Source organism: Ranitomeya imitator, chromosome 1, assembly GCF_032444005.1.
Source record: "Ranitomeya imitator isolate aRanImi1 chromosome 1, aRanImi1.pri, whole genome shotgun sequence".
NCBI lineage: Eukaryota > Metazoa > Chordata > Amphibia > Anura > Dendrobatidae > Ranitomeya > Ranitomeya imitator.
In genome coordinates, this window is record NC_091282.1 from 256,199,683 (window position 1) to 256,220,853 (window position 21,171).

At 45.9% G+C, this 21,171-nt stretch overlaps 1 protein-coding gene across 1 annotated transcript in view; it reads left to right on the forward strand.

Moving 5' to 3' along the window:
* The window catches only part of TCTN2 (tectonic family member 2), a 65,400-nt gene extending 47,336 nt beyond the window's left edge, over nucleotides 1-18,064 (forward strand). Inside the window, exons 12-18 of the mRNA XM_069755990.1 lie at nucleotides 2,829-2,909; nucleotides 11,314-11,422; nucleotides 12,674-12,780; nucleotides 14,476-14,629; nucleotides 15,770-15,880; nucleotides 16,877-16,965; nucleotides 17,394-18,064. Coding sequence (XP_069612091.1) covers nucleotides 2,829-2,909; nucleotides 11,314-11,422; nucleotides 12,674-12,780; nucleotides 14,476-14,629; nucleotides 15,770-15,880; nucleotides 16,877-16,965; nucleotides 17,394-17,515 — 773 coding nt within the window. The 3' untranslated portion in view covers nucleotides 17,516-18,064. The remainder of the gene's footprint in view (nucleotides 1-2,828; nucleotides 2,910-11,313; nucleotides 11,423-12,673; nucleotides 12,781-14,475; nucleotides 14,630-15,769; nucleotides 15,881-16,876; nucleotides 16,966-17,393) is intronic.
* Nucleotides 18,065-21,171: the final 3,107 nt, after the last annotated feature.

The window sequence follows — 21,171 nt, forward strand, 5'->3', positions numbered from 1 at the left end:
GTACATGAGAAGGGGTTACATACAAGTTACAGATATCACTGACAGTAAGCAAACTAACAATGACAGACTGATACAGAGGGGCGAGGACCCTGCTCTTGTGGGCTTACATTCTACAGGATGGTGGGGAAGGAGACAATAGGTTGAGGGTTGCAGCAGCTCCGGTGTTGGTGGGCCGGTAGCTTCGGTAGTGGTGAGGAGGCAGCAGGGTCAAGGTTCAATCATGACCTTGTATTGATATTCTTTCCAGGCGGCAGACATTTATAATAATAATAATAATAATTTAATTTACCGTATATAGCGCCAACATATTCTGCAGCGCTTTACAAATTATAGAGGGGACTTGTACAGACGATAGACATTACAGCATAACAGAAATCACAGTTCAAAATAGATACCAGGAGGAATGAGGGCCCTGCTCGCAAGCTTACAGACTTACAGGAAAAGGGGAGTTCACATATAGGGGGTTTCTGTTGTTCTGTCACCTCCGGGGCTCTGCCAATGTGACATGGCACTCTCAAACCATTCCAGCAAAATCTGAACTCCAATATGGCGCCTCTTCCCTTCTGAACTTTGCACTGCACCTCAAATGTAGTATTCCCCTACATATGGGGTTTCGGTGTACTCAGGAGAAATTGCACAACAAATTGTATGGTGCAAATTTTCCTGTTACCCTTATGAAAATGGAAAATTTGGGGCCAAAAAAAATCACATTTTCCCCACAAAAATGTTATAATATTTTCACGGCTTAACGTTGTAAACTTCTGTGAAGCACCTGGGGGTTCAGGGTATTTACCACGCATCTAAATACATTCCTTGAGGGGGTCTACTTTCCAAAATGAGGTTACTTGTGGCGAGTTTCCTGTTTAGTCACATCAGGGGGCCTCCAAACGCGACATGGCGTCCGCTAATGATTCCAGGAATTTTACATTCAAAAAGTCAAACTGCGCTCTTTCCTTTCTGGGCTCTGGCGAGCACCCAAACAGTGGTTTTCTCCCTCATATGGGGTATCTGTGTACTCGGCACAAATTACACAACCAATTTTGGGGTCCATTTTTTTCCTGTTAACCCTTGTCAGAAACTAAAAAAAAAATTGGATCTGAAGTTAAAATTTTTTTTGTGAAAACAACAAAAAAAAATTCAAATTTTAATTTTGTTTTCCACATTCCAGAAATTCCTGTGAAGCACTTGAAGGGTTAACAAACTTTTTGAATGTGGTTTTGAGCACCTTGAGGGGTGCAGTTTTAGAATGGTACTTTTGGATATCTTCTATCACATAGACCCCCTCAAAGTCTCTTCAAATGTGTTGTGGTCCCTAGAAAAAAATAGTTTTGTAAATTTTTTTTGTAAAAATGAGAAATCGCTGGTCAACTTTTAACCCTTATATCTTCCTAACCAAATAAATGTTGGTTCCCAAATTGTGCTGATGTAAAGTAGACATGTGGGAAATGTTACTTATTAAAGGGAACCTGTCACCCCGAAAATCGCGGGTGAGGTAAGCCCACCGGCATCAGGGGCTTATCTGCAGCATTCTGTAATGCTGTAGATAAGCCCCTGATGTTACCTGAAAGAGGAGAAAAAGACGTTAGATTATACTCACCCAGGGGCGGTCCCGCTGCTGGTCCGGTCGGATGGGTGTCTCTGGTCCGCTGCGGCGCCTCCCATCTTCATTCCAAGACGTCCTCTTCTGATCTTCAGCCATGGCTCCGGCGCAGGCGTACTTTGTCTGCCCTGTTGAGGGCAGAGCAAAGTACTGCAGTGCGCAGGCGCCGGGCCTCTCTGACCTTTCTGGTGCCTGCGCACTGCAGTACTTTGTTCTGCCCTCAACAGGGCAGACAAAGTACGCCTGCGTCGGAGCCGTGGCTGAAGATCAGAAGAGGACTTCTTGGAATGAAGATAGGAGGCGCCGCAGCGGACCAGAGACGCCCATCCGACCGGACCAGCAGCGGGACCGCCCCTGGGTGAGTACAATCTAACGTCTTTTTCTCCTCTTTCAGGTAACATCGGGGGCTTATCTACAGCATTACAGAATGCTGTAGATAAGCCCCTGATGCCGGTGGGCTTACCTCACCCGCGATTTTCGGGGTGACAGGTTCCCTTTAAGTACTTTGTTTTTTTTCCAAATTTGTTTATTAGGTTTTGAATGAAAAGACATATAAAACAAATAACCCCTGAATCCAAACTTTCCCCACCCCCTCCCCAACCACCCCTGTGTGATTTAAGGGCATGAAAATTCAAAGTTGGAAAATTGTGAAGTTTTCATTTTTTTCACAGATAAACGCAAGTCATATTAAAGAAATTTTATCATTATCATTTAGTACAATATGTCACAAAAAACAGTCTCAGAATACCAGGATCTGTTAAAGCTTTCCTGGTGATTTAAGAGTTCTTAAAGAGTTTAAGAGTTATTTAAGAGTCAGAATTGTAAAAACTGGCCTGGTCATTAACGCGCAAACCACCCTCGAGGGTAAAGGGGTTAAACTGTATCTTCATATTTCAGAGATATTTTTGAAAATCCATAGGACAATATTATTGGTTGGTTTGAGCTTCGACTTTACTTGTTGTGTTCGATCTTCTCCATATGAGTTAGTTTTTGGTCCATTCTGAATCCACCCAGAAATATGGGAGTGTTCTCACATTGTGGTTTTCTGATACAGTTTTTGAAGCAAAAAGTAAGACATGGATCCTAAATGGATCTGAGGCATCTTTTTTTCATAATCTGTTCCCAGCTTCCGTATAAAGAAATCTGGAACCATACATCAATAGTTCTTTGTTCTAATAATCCTAATGAAGATTTTCTTTTTTTTTTTATTTGTTTGTTTTATGTGCAGGCTACCAAATTGGAAAACCTGTGATAGCTGCAAATGGAAGTGCACCATTTACCAAGACCACTCTCAATGTATTTAAATCAGGTAAAATTGTGTTTTTATAGTTCTGGTATAATGAATAAATACCGTATATACTCGAGTATAAGCCGACCCCCCCTAATTTTGCCACAAAAAACTAGGAAAACTTAATGACTCGAGTATAAGCCTAGGGTGGGAAATGCAGCAGCTACCGGTAAATGTCAAAGTAAAAATAGATACCAATAAACTGAGACCTCAGTAGGTTAAGTGTTTTTGAATATCCATATTGAATCATGAGCCCCATATAATGCACCATACAGTTTATGATGGCCCAATAAGATGCTCCATATTAAAATATGCCCCATATAATCCTGCATAAAGGTTAATAATGGCCCCATAAGATGCTCCATAGACACCCATAGACACATTTGCCCAATATAATGTTGCACAAATGTTGATTATGGCCCCATAAGATGCTCCATACAGACATATGCCCCATATAATGCTGCACAAACGTTATGGCCCCATAAGATGCTCCTTACAGACACTTGCCCATTTGCTCACCTCTCCATCGCTCAGGCCCCCGGCACTTTCAATATTCATCTGACTTCGTTCCGGCGCCGCTCCATCTTCAGCGTCTTCTGCACAGACTTTCAGGCAGAGGGCGCGCACTAACCATGTCACTGCGCCCTCTGACCTGAGCGTCACTGCAGAAGACGCTGAAGACGGAGCGGCGCCCGGAACGGGGAGCAGGTGAATATCGCGCAGCGCTCCCCCTCCCCATTATACTCACCTGCTCCTGGCGCTGTGCAGTCCCTGCTTCCCGGCGCTGCAGCTTCTTCCTGTACGGAGCGGTCACTGTTACCGCTCATTACAGTAATGAATAAGCGGCTCCACCCCTATGGGAGGTGGAGCAGCATATTCATTACTGTAATCAGCGGTACCATGTGACCGCTCAGTACAGGAAGAAGCCGGGGCGCCAGGGACCTGCAGGGACCGCGCCAGGAGCAGGTGAGAATAATTAGACAGCCCCCGCTCCCCCTCCCCTGCCGACCCCTGGGTATGACTCGAGTATAAGCCGAGAGGGGGACTTTCAGCCCCAAAAAATGGGCTGAAAATCTTGGCTTATACTTGAGTATATACGGTATATATACCGCATTTTTCGGAGTAGATGTATCGGACCAAAAGACACACCTAGGTTTTAGAGGAGGAAATTAGAAAAAAAATTTGAAGCAAAAAATCCTTGTATATATGGTCCCCTCATCCATATTTTTGTATTCTATTCATGGCCCCCTCATCCCTATCCTGGTATGCATGGTATCGTCATCCCCATCCTGGTATGCATGACCCCTCTCATCCCTATACTGGTATGCATGGCCTCTCTCATCCCTATCCTGGTATAAATGGCCCCTTCATCCCCATCCTGGTATGAATGGTCTCCTCATCCCCATCCTGGTGTGCATGTGCCCCCTCATCTTTATCCTGGTATGCATGGGCCCTTCATCTTTCTCCTGATATGCATGGCCTCCTCATCCCTTTCCTGGTATGCATGGCCCCCTCATCCCTACCCTGGTTTGCATGGCCTCCTCATCTCTAGCCTGGTAGTCATGTCCAGTGGCGTAACTACAAAGTTATGGGCCCCGGTGCGAACTTTCAAATGGGGCCCCCCCGCCAAAATATTTTTCACCCAAATCCACATCCTGCCCATGCTCCTGCCCCATCCGACTCCGCACTCTGCCCCATCTGACTCCGCACTCTGCCCCATCTGACTCCGCACTCTGCCCCATCAGACTCCGCACTCTGCCCCATCAGACTCCGCACTCTGCCCCATCAGACTCCGCACTCTGCCCCATCAGACTCCGCACTCTGCCCCATCAGACTCCGCACTCTGCCCCATCAGACTCCGCACTCTGCCCCATCAGACTCCGCACTCTGCCCCATCAGACTCCGCACTCTGCCCCATCAGACTCCGCACTCTGCCCCATCAGACTCCGCACTCTGCCCCATCAGACTCCGCACTCTGCCCCATCCGACTCCTCACTCTGCCCCATCCGACTCCTCACTCTGCCCCATCCGACTCCTCACTCTGCCCCATCCGACTCCTCACTCTGCCCCATCCGACTCCGCACTCTGCCCCATCCGACTCCGCACTCTGCCCCATCCGACTCCGCACTCTGCCCCATCCGACTCCGCACTCTGCCCCATCCGACTCCGCACTCTGCCCCATCCGACTCCGCACTCTGCCCCATCCGTCTCCGCACTCTGCCCCATCCGTCTCCGCATTCTGCCCTATCCGACTCCTCACTCTGCCCCATCCGACTCCGCACTCTGCCCCATCCGACTCCGCACTCTGCCCCATCCGACTCCTCATTCTGCCCCATCCGACTCCTCACTCTGCCCATCCGACTCCTCACTCTGCCCCATCCGACTCCTCACTCTGCCCCATCCGACTCCGCACTCTGCCCCATCCGTCTCCGCACTCTGCCCCATCCGTCTCCGCATTCTGCCCCATCCGTCTCCGCATTCTGCCCCATCCGTCTCCGCATTCTGCCCCATCCGTCTCCGCATTCTGCCCCATCCGTCTCCGCATTCTGCCCCATCCGTCTCCCCATTCTGCCCCATCCGTCTCCACATTCTGCCCCATCCGTCTCCACATTCTGCCCCATCCGTCTCCACATTCTGCCCCTGTCTCCACATCTCACCAGAACAGCAGGAATCGGAAATCTGCTGCTGGTTGATACCAGAGAACACGAGCTGCACACAACCAGGACTGAGCTGCTGAGAGCTGAAGGACCTGTGGTGACGTCATCGTCATGTGATCAGGAGGCGGAGCTGATAAATGGTGAAAGACCTATGATAGTGATGACGTCACCACAGGATCTTCAGCTCTTCCTTTCAGATCAGGCGTCGGCTGCTGATCTGATGTGTGCGCCCGGCAGGTCAGGTGGAGGGCCGGTCTGTCTGTTGCCGTGCGGGAGGAATCACCTGCACGGCAACAGTTTTTAACTTTTTGCTGGTGTCGGCGTGCATCTGACCTGCCGGGGCCCCTGACTTCCCCCGGGCCCGGTCGCAGTGGCGACTGCTGCGACCGTGGTAGTTACGCCACTGGTCATGTCCCCCTTATCTCTAGCCTTGTAGGCATGTCCCACTCATCCCTATCCTGGTTGGCATGGCCCCCTCATCCCTATCCTGGTAGGAATTGTCCCCCTCATCCCTATCCTGGTATGCATAGCCCCCATCTCTGTCCTAGTATGCATGGCCCCATCCTTATCCTGGTATGATTGGCCCCAATCTCCGTCCTGTGTGATTAGCCCCCATTCCCATCCAGGTATCCATGGCCCCATCAGAAAAACATTAAAAAACCCAAACCATTACACGTACCTTCCTCTGCTCCCTCGCAGCGTCTTGTTCCGGTGCCAGCAGCTGCTTTATTTTTGTCAGTAGTGCATGGCAGGAACGTCATGCGCTGATTACAAGCTGAAGGGCAGCTGCCGGAATGCTCACTGCTCTCAACGCCGGGACAGTGCGTGGAGGACAGTGAGTATTCATTGCTCGATCTTTAGTAGCACGCACAGAGTCAGCTGCAGGCTTCCTGCAGCTGCCAGCGTTGATTTACTTATCCCCGCTACTAAAGGGAATGAATATTCACCGCATTCCACGCCCATGGGAGCCGCTCTACTACATCCTGCATGTGAGGCATCCAGATGTAGCAGAGCTGGACTGTGTGCACATACAATACACAACATGCAACATACAACATTCGACATGCAACGTGCACCATATAACATGCACCATGCGACATGCACCATACAACATGCAACATACAACACATACATACACTACATACATATAGACATACAGTACATTAAACATAAAGTACATACTCACGATCACCTTGATCCCCGAAGCCATTGTCACCTGTAAAAAATATTAAAATAATAAACAAACACTCTACTCCTGAGTCCACAGATATCAAATTAAAACGAGTGTCCTACGACGATCTCCCGTGGAGAGCAGCCACATCAGCTGATGTGACCGCTCTCCAGGGGCTCCAGGAATACAATTACAGAAGGTATCCTTCAGCAATGTATTCCTATGCCCCTGTGAGAAATAGTCCCTAGTCTCACTTGTGGCACTGCTGTGTGGAAAAATTCCAACGCAGCTTTTGCCATAAAGTGAGACCCAGGACTAAGGTAACCTCAGTGATACACAGCAGGAGCCATTGTCCCCTGTCAGTGTGTCACTGGAGGGCCTATAGAGCAGTGACATCACCCGATATCACTGTTCTATAGGGGAGATAGTCGTGGGACATTCGTTATTAATTGGACTACGGCGGACAGGTAGTATACGGTTGGTTTATTATTTTAATTTTTTTGCAGGCGATCGAGTATGGTAAGCATGGTTAAATTAAGAATATTAAAATACTTTTTTCTGGCTGTGTTTTTTTTTTTTTTTTACCCTTTTCACTACTCTAGGATTAATAATGGATAGGCATCTTATTGACGCCACTCCATTATTAACCAGGCTTAATGTCACCTAACAATAGCAAGGTGACACTAACCTCTTATTACCCCATATCCCACCGCTACAGGGGAGTGGGAAGAGAGGGGCTAAGTGCCGGAATTAGCGCCATTTCTGGGGTGGCTGGGGGCTGGTATTTGTGGCCGGGGAGGGGGGTTGGGCAATAACCATGGCCCCTCTCTAGGCTATGAATATCAGTCCGCAGCTGTCTGCGTAGCCTTTCTGGCTATAAAATATAAGGGGACACCACGTCATTTTTTTTTTTGGGGGGGGTCCCCTTAATTTAATAGCCAGTAAAGGCTACGCAGACAGCTGCGGGCTGATATTCATAGCATAGAGAGGGGCCATGGTTATTACCCCCTTCCCAGGCTACAAATATTGGCCCCCGGCCGTCGGCTTTCCCCCTCTGGCGCAGAAAATTGCGCGGGAGCCCACGCCATTTTTTTTTTTTTTTAATTAAACGTTCATTAATAAACATCAGCCTTGCTATTACATATCTACTAGATGGTGGCCCGATTCTAACGCATCGGGTATTTTAGAATATGTATGTAGTTTATTTACGAAGTGGTATTTAAATCCCGCTGCAATATCGCTGATTAGTCGTGGCCGGCATTCGGCGAAGCATGGTTTAAATCCCGCGCCAATTTGCAGCTGGATTGCACCTGTCGCTGATTAGTCGCGCCAGCCTCCCGCGACCAATCAGTGATGCAGAATTTCCATTACAGACAAACAGACCCTTAGATGATTATATATGTACTAGATGGTGGCCCGATTCTAACGCATCGGGTATTCTAGAATATGTATGTCCTCGTAGTATATTGCCCAGCCACGTAGTATATTGCCCAGCCACGTAGTATATTGCCCAGTCACGTAGTATATTGCCCAGTCACGTAGTATATTGCCCAGTCACGTAGTATATTGCACAGTCACGTAATATACAGCAGAGCCACGTAGTATATTGCACAGCGACGTAGTATACAGCACAGAGCCACGTAGTATATTGCCCAGCTACGTAGTATACAGCACAGACACGTAGTATATTGCCCAGCCAGGTAGTATATTGCACAGCGACGTAGTATACAGCACAGAGCCACGTAGTATATTGCCCAGCCATGTAGTATATTGCACAGCGACGTATACAGCACAGAGCCACGTAGTATATTGCCCAGTCACGTAGTATACAGCACAGACTCGTAGTATATTGCCCAGCCAGGTAGTATATTGCCCAGTCACGTATGTAACAGGTTAAAAAATTAAAAAGAAACATACTCACCATCCGAAGAGCCCGTTGTAGTTCCAGCGCTTGTGTGCGGTGTCCGGTCCCAGGATTGGTATGAGCGCAGGACTTTCCATGACGTCGCGGTCACATGACCGTGATGTCATGGAAGGTCCTTCTCCCATATCATCTTTGGAAGCGGAACCTGCCGCTTGCAGTGCCGAGGAGAGGACGCGACGGCGGAAGGTGAGAATAAGGTTTTTTTTTTAATTATTATTATTTTTAACATTAGATCGTTTTACTATTGATGCTGCATACGCAGCATCAATAGTAAAAAGTTGGGGACACACAGGGTTAATAGCGGCGGTAGCGGAGTGCGTTACCCGCGGCACAACGCGGTCCATTACCGCCGGTATTAACCCTGTGTTAGTGGTGACCGGAGGGGGAGTATGCGGGCGACAGGCACTGACTGCGGGGAGTAAGGAGCGGCCATTTTCTTCTGGACTGTGCCCGTCGCTGATTGGTCGCGGCAGCCATGACAGGCAGCTGCCAAGACCAATCAGCGAATGAATAACCGTGACAGACAGAAGGACAGACAGACGGAAGTGACCCTTAGACAATTATATAGTAGACTAGATGGTGGCTTGATTCTAACGCATTGGGTATTCTAGAATATGTACGTATGTATGTATGTACGTCGCGCTGTGAGTGGGGGTTAAATTCCACGCCAATATCGCTGATTGGTCGCGGCCAGCCGCGTAGTATACAGCACAGCCACTTAGTATATAGCAGCCACGTAGTATATAGCACAGCGATGTAGTATATAACACAGCCCACGTAGTATATTGCACAGCCACGTAGTATATAGCACAGCCACGTAGAATATAGCACAGCGATGTAGTATATAACACGCAGTAGATAGCACAGCCATGTAGTATATAGCAGCCACGTAGTATATAGCAGCCACGTAGTATATAGCACAGCGATGTAGTATATAACACAGCCCACGAAGTATATAGCACAGCCACGTAGAATATAGCACAGCGATGTAGTATATAACACATAACATGCAGTAGATAGCACAGCCACGTAGTATATAGCAGCCACGTAGTATATAGCACAGCGATGTAGTATATAACACAGCCCACGTAGTATATTGCACAGCCACGTAGTATATAGCAGCCACGTAGTAATAGCACAGCGATGTAGTATATAACACAGCCCACGTAGTATATTGCACAGCCACGTAGTATATAGCACAGCCACATAGAATATAGCACAGCGATGTAGTATATAACACATAACACGCAGTAGGTAGCACAGCCACGTAGTATATAGCAGCCACGTAGTATATAGCACAGCGATGTAGTATATTGCACAGCCACGTAGTATATAGCACAGCCACGTAGAATATAGCACAGCGATGTAGTATATAACACATAACACGCAGTAGATAGCACAGCCACGTAGTATATAGCAGCCACGTAGTATATAGCACAGCGATGTAGTATATAACACAGCCCACGAAGTATATAGCACAGCCACGTAGAATATAGCACAGCGATGTAGTATATAACACATAACATGCAGTAGATAGCACAGCCACATAGTATATAGCAGCCACATGGTATATAACACAGCCCACGTAGTATATAGCATAGCCATGTAGTATATAGCACAGCCCACGTAGTATATAGCACAGCCCACATAGTATACAGCAGTGTGGGCACCATATCCCTGTGAAAAAAATTAAAATAAAAAATAGTTATATACTCACCTTCCGTTGTCCACCGAAGCTGTCCCGCTCCTCGTGATGCTCTGGGCAGCTTCCGTTCCCAGAGATGCCTTGCGAAATTACCCAGATGACTTAGCGGTCTCGCGAGACCGCTAAGTTATCTGGGTAATTTCGCAATACATCGCGTCAAAAAATGCATGAAAAACGCAGGTGACCTGCCAGCGACCTCAGGTGCTGATTTGGTGCAGATTTTACCTGTGTCAAATCCTGATCAAATCCTGATGCAATCCTGAACGTGGAAACATAACCTTATAGTCCAAAATATACAGTATATATATTCTAATACTTGTAGTGAAGTATGGTATATAATTTGGTGTTATCTAAAGGGAATTGTCAGTATGATCAACCCTCTTAAGCAATCTATATAGGCCTGTAATTCATAGGAAGCTGAATAAAATGATACCTTGATATCCGTGATCTAATACCTTATTCCAGAGAAATCCATGTTTTTCTTACATATAAATAAGCGGTTCCATACTGAGGACACTGATCTGCATGATAATCTGCCTCCAGAGATTATTTTAAATAGAAGTGACATTACCAGTGTGATGTGTAATGGTTACCAGTGTGATGTGTAATGTCCGCTCTCTACTGCATGGCTGTGTGTGATTATATCTGACACATCTGCAGGTTCATTTCAGCTTCCATCTCACAGGCACACTGGGTTGCAATATTTTGGCAATACAGCAGAGCTGTGAGAGCTGCAGCATATGTGTTTATAAGGGACTAAGTTCAGTTCTACTGTTCTGTGTTAGTTACATGTCTCCCATGGGATTTCTCTGGAAAGGGACATTGGATCGCAGATATCAAGGTGCTACTTTATTCAGCCTCCTATGACCTATGTGTGGCCATATAGAGGCTTAGGAGGGTTGATCCTACTGACAGATTCCCTTTAATGTGCTGTAATTGAGAATAGCTTATTATATCATCTATTTCAGTTTTGGATAGCTCCTGCTCTAGTGTGACACATACACCAATTCTTTTTGGAGAAAATTCATTTTCTGGATGTCTCTTGCAAGTGGTTGATGAGAACTGCACACAGCTTAGGTGAGTTATAATCTTCAATAATTAGATTACTTTAATGATAAAAATGGCCACTATCCGAGTAAAAGTACCTGGGTCCTGCCATGCAGTTTCCGAACTAGCAGTACACATCATGCTTGTCTTTGATTGTTAAGAAAAACTTGGCTGTCAAAAGAAGAAAATAGTTTATGGGAGTTGCAGAAAAATCCTTGTCCCCAATAGGAAAAGTCACGAAAATGAAACGCCCACCTGTCACTCGTACGTGGCAGATATTGTCAATATGATCAAAATGTCTCAAATGAGAATACCCCTTTAAATGTTGTTGTTCTACAATCTGACAACGTGGCCTTCAGACCAGAAGAGATTATACATACAGCCTTGTATTACACAGATTATTTTCTTACAACTGACCTACACAGAGGCACAGCTCTAATGTAGTGGGAACCAGTGCAAAAGCTAAATATAAAAGATTATAATATTGGGCTGGGGGGGGAGATTCAAGTCCGCAAAATATTCTCCAACTTTCCTAGGGCTCAAGCTGAGCATCCTAAGGCGAAGTCCACAGCAAAACCTGGTGTCTTGGCAGGAAAGAAGCTGCAGAAAAAAAAGCATGTGTTGTGTGTTTTTGTTTTGTTTTTTTTTCTGTGTTTTTTGCATGCTAGATTTGTCCCTTATGCACGATGATAAAGTTTAGTGCACAAAAAAAGTGCTATTCTACAGTCAGGATTTGTCACCAAAACCCGATACCTGCGTTTCTGCTGCAGATTTTCAGCGTTTTGTTCACCACAAATTCATGTCAATGGGTGAAAAACGCTGAAAAAACATGAAAAAAGTGACTTGCTCCATTGTGCAAAAACACATGCAAAGTACAAAATACTTATGACAAAAAACCAATGTGTGTGCATGAGATTTCTGAAATCTCATAGACCTAGCTGGTTCTCTAAAACGCAGCTGAAAATTTGCATAAAAATTAAATGCCTTGTGGGAACTTAACCTAATAGTTGTGGATTCCATAAGAAAAGGACATAAAAAAACCCCATGACATATTCTGGTGGTGTTTTTCCTTTGTAGCGTTGCTCTTAGAGAAGAACCTCTCTGAAGTACATGGTACTATAGTATGGAGCAGCAGAGACCCTCAGATGTCTCATCATATAAGCTTAAGCCTTAAACCTGCCCCCACTTGTCTGACAGTAAGGATCAGTTTATCCAGTAAGGCCTGTGCTTGTATTAATAAGAATGATGTACTGTATTTGTCATTTTCTTCTATATTTGCAGGGAAAATGTACTTTCCTGGTTTAATAATTCTCTACTTTCCGTCAATCACGTATCCATGCGGGGAAACTCAAATGTCAGCGATCCAAGCGAATGGATATCAATAATCTGTAAGTCAGTAGGTAGCTGTGATGATGAAAGCGCTCCTCCATGTAGGACAATAGAGGAAACTATATTTGTGCCACTGCTGGGTTGTGCCATATTGTTGTTCCCTGCTGTGTACTCAGCGTCTTGTCTGAAGCTTACCAGTAAAGGACAAGTACACAAGCCTCAAAGACGTAGTAGCAGAAGTGTAAGGCTGGTTTCACATTTGCGTTGGTCAGAGCTGCGGAGGGCTGCGTAGTTCCTCAGTTAAGCCCCGCCTACTGCCACGCCTCTTCCATTCAGCTCCACCTATGTCGGCATGTGTCCTGCGTACTGATCTTTAACATTGGGTACGCAGACCATGGAATGTATGCGGATGCCTCCGCATGTATCGTTTTGACACTGCGCTGACCGCAACAAAATGCAACATGTTGCATTTGACGCAGTTCGGCGCAGCGTCAATACAACGCATGCAGAGGCATCCGCATACATTCGACATTTTGATCTCGTTACAGGATTTTTGTGTGATTGCAGCAACCAAAAAAAACGAAATTTTGGCATTCTTGATTTTGTTTTTCATTTACGATGTTTACCGATCGTGTTAATTATTTTTATATTTTGATTGGACTTTTCTGAACCACATCTGTGTATTTTTTAAATGTCATCATCTTTATTTTTAATGGGGAAGAAGGAGGCAATTTTAACTTTTTACGGGTTTTTTTCCAGATTTTTTTAAAACATTTTTTCTTTTACTTTTCACTGTTCTTGTTAGTCCCCTTAGCGGACTTGAAGCTGTGAGGGCCTGGTCGCTTGTGCTATATACAGTGATGCCATAGTATTGCTGCATATAGTCAAAATCTCTGTCTCCTTTGAAGCCCAAGCACGGGCAGGGTTTCAAAGGATCTCCGTAATGACAAGCACGGGGGTCCTCATAGTAACCCATTGGCGACCAGCTATCAAGTCACCGGCGCGCCGATGGGCACATGGAATGATGCACTCCCATGCTGGCGCTTGTTAACAGTTTGACAGCAGCATTTAACAGATCAGCAATCGTGGTTAGAGGCAGGTTCTGTCTGTAACACCCAGCCATGATTTGATGCGTACAGGGTGGGTTCACCCTGTGAGACTGCTCCAAACACCTCTTCCGACTTGTGCCATAAATGTACGGCGCATGTCATGAAGGGGTAGAAGGGAACCTGTCAGCAGGTTTTTGGACCCCAAACTAACATCAGCTATGTAAAATCCCTGAAATGTTGATTACATATATCCCTTTGTTTTATAAGTTCATCTCTCAGTTTTATAGAAATCTATCTAATTTTTATGCAAATGAAAAGGAGCTTGGCCGGCACTTACAGCTCTCCGGCCTCTGTCCCTATATTCCGCCCACCGCCGGCCTCTTGTTAATGACTGACGGGTCACACTTCTCTGTGACCGGTTCTCCTGCACCATCCTGTCCTGATAGTGTTTTATAATGTGTTAGTATAGGACTAATAGCCTAGGGTCCATCCTGATTAGTTCACAGAGGATGGTCTAGAATAGGCACAACTGTAGCAAACCCTCAGTATTGGGTTTGTACAGGTTTACAGCCTCTTCAAGAGGAAAAAAAAAGCATCCTGTGAGCTATAAGACACAGTTTGTGAGAAAGCTGGAGCTTGTAGAATGACTGTGCTTTATTTCTTTTAACCTGCATCCCTCCTTTAATTTGGTGTGATTTCTTCTAGATGAAGAATACAATACAACGTGTCCAGAGAACTGCGGCTCAGAAAATGTAATGTGTATAAGGGTGCCATCAAACATCAACATTGAGATCTTAACCGCTGTAACGGGAGCCGTCGAGGGCATTCCTCAGGAAGAAATTCTGGCAGCTAAATTTAGGTCAGGATCCAGTATACTTCATTGATCGTATCCGCTTTCCTGCTCCTGATAAACACCACCATTGTCTTTTTGCTTTAGCAGTAGAGTAACTATAGTAGGAAGCCCCCACCTATAAATGGTTAATAGTTTAACATTTTTTATGAAATCTTTACTTCCTAGAGGTGTCGTCCACTACTGACAATTCCTTCTTAAATGCCATACTCACAATATAAAATAAACACTATATACTCGCCTGCCTCATCAGCGCCACTCCATTGATGTCTTCGCCGGGTCTCCCAAGGTTTCCGTGAGATTATTATGCCACATGAGCCCTACAGCCAATTAGCAACTGCTATTGAGCTGCTGCGCTCTCAGTTCCTTCAGATGTCCGTGTTTCATCTGAAGAAAGTGTGAGAAAGGCCGCCCAATGGTGGCCACGGTTTGGCAAAACCATGTCACACGCACCTCGGGAGACTCGGTGCCGACATCGATGTAGTGGTGTCTGTGATAGAGGTGAGTATATGATGTTTTTATTTTATATTCTGGCATATAGTATTTAAAGGGGTTGTCCAGGCTCGGGATTCATGTGAAGCCTCACAGTGTGCGCTGTCAGGATTCTGCGGCGTTGGGAGAGAGAGGTCATGTAACAGCAAGTATGTGATTTTCATACTACATTGAACCACATTCCAACCAGACGTGTCCAGCCTAGCTCAGTTCACTTGTATGTCTAGTTAGCATGTGACTGCGTATTGCATACTTCTGGTCACTCGCGTGCCTCTAATGGCGCCAGCACCGGAGAATCCTGACAGTGTACATTTTACACGATCTGAGGATTCATTTGGTCCGCAATCACATAGTGACTGCAGACTTGAACCTCAAGCCTGGACAACCCCTTTAAGAAGCCCTTGTTTGAGCAGTGGACAACCCCTTTTTACTATTGATGTTTCATCCTTCAATTGTCAACTATGTTTCTCCAATAGTTAAACAGATCTGTGTCCAGATTTTTACAGCAGCCGTATGATACGGATTCAGATTCAAACTGTTGGCGGAAATTGCGCAGACTTAACGGCGCCCTAACTTTTCTAAACGAATGGGTTTTACTCTAGCTTGCTAATAAAGTCTAATTTGCCACAATGTCACCATGCTTTGTTTCTTTTCCAGCTTCTCAGCGGTTAATATAAATTGTGTGTCTGCCTGTAACTTGTCCCTTCCACTCACGGCCTCCGTACAGTTCACCAGAGTCCCGGCCCAGGTGCCCTTGAGCGTTACAAGGTATGATCACTTATGGAACTGGGGTAATTACTATACATACACAGATTAGCCATAACATTAGCACCCAATGTTCTTGCAGGAAAACATAAGTGCACCTGCCTATATTCCTGCACTGATTACCTGATTGTTATATACTAAAGCTAATGGCACACATCTGTACTGTGCTTGTCTTTTCTGGAGCACTTTACTGCAACTATGATGAGATTTGTATAACGCTGAGGACCAGCTTGAAAGTGTGTTTCAATTCATGACTCTTTCTGGATCCGCAGCCCTATTAATAACATGCCATAGCATTTACATAAGGTTATGTAAGTAGTTATGGGGTTAATTTGCAGGTGAATAACGTTCTCCCCAATGTGGGAGGAAATCAACTTTATTCCCCCCGGCAGCGTTTGGGCTCCAGCTACGGGGGTGGCGACATTACAGTCATCACTCTGTGTATAGAGAGCGGCAGCTGTAACCGCTCCTCCCGGCACTGACTGACAGCCAGCTCTAATGCCTAACCGCTGTCAGTCGGGGACGGGGTTACAGCTGCTGCTCTCTATACACAGATTCGTGACTGTAACATCGCCACCCCCGTAGCTGAAGACTAAACGCTGCCGGGGGGAATAAAGTTAATTTCCTCCCACATTGGGGGTCTAAGTGCGGGTGCCAGGTAGGTTCAGAACATTATTGACCATATATCTGCAGGATAATAGCGTTTTTTCATGGGACTGGTTCCCTTTAAAGTCAGGAGTCTGGCTTGGCTATTCCAAAATATTTTTTGCTTGCACCATGTGGTAGAAAAGAATGCTTTTTTCCCTTTTTATATATTTCTGTACTGTTTCTGCAGCATTTTCAGCTTTTTGTGCTGCGACTTCAGAAAATTCAAGCAAAAAAAGGCTCCACAACATGTCACCTCATCCTTAATGTTATGACTGATTAGTGTGGATGTTCTCATCTAATAAATTCTATATCTTCATTTTGAGTAACTATTAAACATCCGACTGTTTCTAGATTTCAGATGACGGATACAGAATATGACTGTGAGAAAAATGACGTGTGCTGGCAGCAGCTTGCGTATCCACTGACCAAGTATTACACAGGTAAGGGGCTATAATCCCCCACAGGACAGTTAACACTTTGCCACCATGTGTCCAGGTTTTGTACTGTTAGGTTAGGGGATTGCTCAGACTTTTGAATTGGTCGGTTGAACTGTGTTTGGCCCCGTTTTCCCATTGTGGAAAATCCAGAGCATCTATCCCATGTCTCCTGCATCCAGCCCACTCTCAGCTGCTCACAGATTACACACCGGAGAAACACGAGTGGCCAAGACCTTTTTTACATCACGCGCCTTTCACTTTATTCTGCTTATCAACCCTTTTACTAAAGAAGGCACTCTATGGTAGTACTGTCCAGTTGTGCCATACATTGCAGGTCCAGAGATCAGCTCCTCTTATGCTCTGTCGTTTTGTACAAGTATTTGTTTTTGTTTATTTTTAATTGTTTGTTTTTTATGTTTGTTTTTTTTTAGGAGAGCCACAACATGTCACTTTAGCTAAAGGATTGATTCTGGTCTTCTTTTTTATAAGCGCTGCAGTCCTTGGAACACCGTGGAACATGATACGTAAAGCATGGAATGAAACTACCTTTTAAAAGAAGCTTACAATAAAAGACAAAGATGCTCTAACATTAGACTATTAACCCCTTAGCGACCGCCGATACGCCTTTTAACGGCGGCCGCTAAGGGTACTTAAGCCACAGCGCCGTTAATTAACGGCGCTGTGGAAAAAGTACATAGCGCCCCCCAGAGGCCGATTTTCTCCGGGGTCTCGGCTGCCGGGGGTAGCCGAGACCCCAGAGAACATGATTCGGGTCGGTTTTCACCGACCCCGCTTTTGCGATCGCCGGTAATTAACCGTTTACCGGCGATCGCAAAAAAAAAAAAAAAGGCGATTAGTATTGTGTTTCTCTCCCCTCTAATGTGATCGGACATTAGAGGGGAGAGAAATAGGGTCCCCCGAGCCCCCCACGGTACCTTATGTACCGGAGAAGGTGCCCCCCCGGGTCCCCGACCCTCCTCCTTCCTGCCCGGGCTCCAAAATGGCGGGCGCATGTGCAGATGCGCCCGCCAAAGCCTAGCTTCCCCCGGTGTATTGGGGTCTGTTTTTACAGACCCCCTGGAGCGATCGCAGACCCCCTGGAGCGATCGCAATCCCGGGGGTCTTTACAGACCCCCGGGATTGCGATCGCTGCAAATAGTTTGTAAAAAAAAAAAAAATGCTTTGCATTTCTCTCCCCTCTGATGTGATCGCACATCAGAGGGGAGAGAAATAGAGCCCCCGAGCCCCCCACCATACCGCCTGCTCCTGTCCCCGGTCCTCAGTAGTGGTCCCCGATCCTCAGTAGTGGTCCCCGGTCCCCAGCCCACTGCTCCTGGCCCCCCTTCTTCTCTGCTGGAAGAAAATGGCGGGCGCATGCGCAGTGCGCCTGCCATGATCTGCCAGCAGAGACCCAGCAACCTATGAGAATTTTCTCATTGGCTGCTGGGTTTTGATTACTGTAATATGTCCAATTACAGTGATCAAAACCCCTAATATTTGATAAACATGGCAGCACTTGGGCTGTACCTTTCTCTTCTCTCCTTGTAGTTGTTCTAGGAGAGAAGAGAGAGAGACTACAGTTCAAGTGCTGCCCTGTCAGTGACAAAAAAAAAAATATCTGCCTCCGCCAGCATCCCATTTACCCACCCCCGTTCTCCGTAATCCCTGCATCACCAGCAGAGGATTATAAAAAAAAAAAAGAAAAAAAAAAATTATAATTTTTTTTTAAAAATTTTTTTTAGGGTTAGGGTTAGGGGAGGAATTAGATAAAATGGCTCGCAGAACTTTTAGCGCGGAGCAAGCTTACAGCCTGCTTTGCTCCGGCAGCTCCGGCAGCGAAACAGATTCTGCCCCTGAAGTTGAGCAGTTTTCAGACAGTGATGACGACTCTTCCTCCACGGGATCCCCCAGCCCGGTGGTAGCGGAGTCGGTCGTCACTGCTGAAGCTTCAGAGGCAGGACCAAGTACCGCAGTCCCCCCACCGCTGTGGTATAATGACACCTCATTTTCCCCTCAAATTCCCCCTTTTTCTGCAGTCCCTGGAATAAAAGTAGATGTCGCCAATTTTACCCCCATTGATTTTTTTGAAATTTTCATTAGCCCCGAAGTCCTGCAATTAATCGTCCACCAAACTAACCTATATGCCCGGCAATATATTTCCCAAAAACCCACTGCCTTTCATTCCCGTTCCTGGATCCCCACAAATGTCCCCGAAATTAAAAAATTCTTAGGCCTCACCCTGAATATGGGTATAGTAAAAAAAACCACTCTCCGCTCTTACTGGGCAACAAAAGCTGTCCACTGCACCCCTGTATTTGCAGCCATCATGTCCCGAGCCCGTTACGAAGCCCTGATGAGATTCCTCCACTTCAGTGACAATGCCCAAGCTCTCCCAAGAACTGACCCCAACTACGATCGGCTAAATAAATTAAGACCCCTAATTTCCCTCCTAAAAACTTCCTTTCTAAATTCCTATACCCCAGAGCAAAATATGGCAGTCGACGAGTCCTTGATGAGCTACAAGGGCCGTCTTTCATTCCGCCAATTTATTCCCTCCAAGAGAGCCAAATACGGCGTAAAATTATATAAAGCTTGCGAGAGCTCATCAGGGTACACGTCCACCTTCCTAATTTACGAAGGTAGGGACCGCCAAATAAACCCCCCAAACTGCCCCCAGACAATTGGTATCCCAGGCAAAATTGTCTGGGAGCTAATGACGCCCTTTCTCAATCAAGGGTACCACGTGTACACAGATAATTATTACACGAGTATCCCCCTATACAAATCCCTCCATGCTGCAAGTACAGGGGCCTGTGGGACAGTGAGGAAAAACAGAGTGGGGTTTCCGTCACAGTTGGTGTCCAGACGTTTGGAGAGGGGGGCGTCATTTTCACTTGCAAGCGACCAACTACTTGCAGTGAAGTGGAAAGACAGGAAGGACGTCTATATGCTTTCCACACTGCATACGGACACCACTGTGACGGTCAGAGAGAGGGGTGCCACCAGGGACAAAGAAAAACCTGTCTGCGTCACAGAATATAATAGACATATGGGTGGCGTAGACCTGTCAGACCAGGTTCTGCAACCATACCTGGTCAAGAGGAAGACCAGGGCGTGGTATAAAAAGGTGGGAATCTATCTAATTCAGACTGCCACCTACAACAGTTTTGTCCTATACAAAAAATCTCAAGGACCACTAACTTTCCTGCACTTTCAGGAAAAAGTAGTAGAGAGCCTCATATTTGAGTCCATGGCACCGGGGGAAGCCTTCGACTCTGAGGATTCCCGGAGACTGTCAGAACGCCATTTTCCTCACCCTGTCCCTGTCACTCCCACCCAAAGGTATCCTCAAAAAAGGTGCCGAGTTTGCAGAAAGCATGGCAGGCGGAGTGATTCCCGATTTTATTGCCCCACATGCCCATCCCAACCAGGCCTTTGTATCTCCCCCTGTTTTGAGACCTACCACACCACCTACAATTATTAGTTTGTTTTTTTTTCAATCATTTTTATTTTCTGCTTAGTGGCCCCAGTAGTACAATTTGGAACAATTGATAAATATTTTAATTAGTAGATCCCATTTTACCCCATTTCACAATTAATTCCAGAATTTGATCAATCCCATACCAAACTACTATCCCAACAAATTCTCATCCACGTACCCACGTCTGTACGCTCTAGAGTGTGGACCCCACAAATGTTCTTGCAAAGTCAGGTCATCTGAAAATTCTACGACTCGATCAATCCCATACCAAACTACTATTCCAACAAATTCTCGTCCACGTACCTATGTCAATAAGCGTTAGAATGTGGACCCCAGAAATGATCTTGAAAAGTGAGATTATCTGAAAATGAATTCTAGGACTTTATTACTCAAACATTTTTGACCATTTATCTAACTTTGACTGTTTTTATAACTGTCTTGCTACACAAAACTTTGGCTTCCATTTATATTACTTATATTTATGTTGATGATACGGGCATGATCATTTTATTGTAGGATTTCTAAAAAATGAGGAAGTTCCGTACTTATACACTATGGGCTTTACTTTATGGTTCTTGCCGAACCTCTGGTACCAGACAATACTTTCTATAGAGAACTGGTTGTTTTGTGCATATAGCGGTTCTGACCTTGGCGGGTGGGAGCTTGCTATGGTGTACCACGTCTATTGGCACATTCGTCTCTCATATAGGGATTGATGGAGCTAAAAG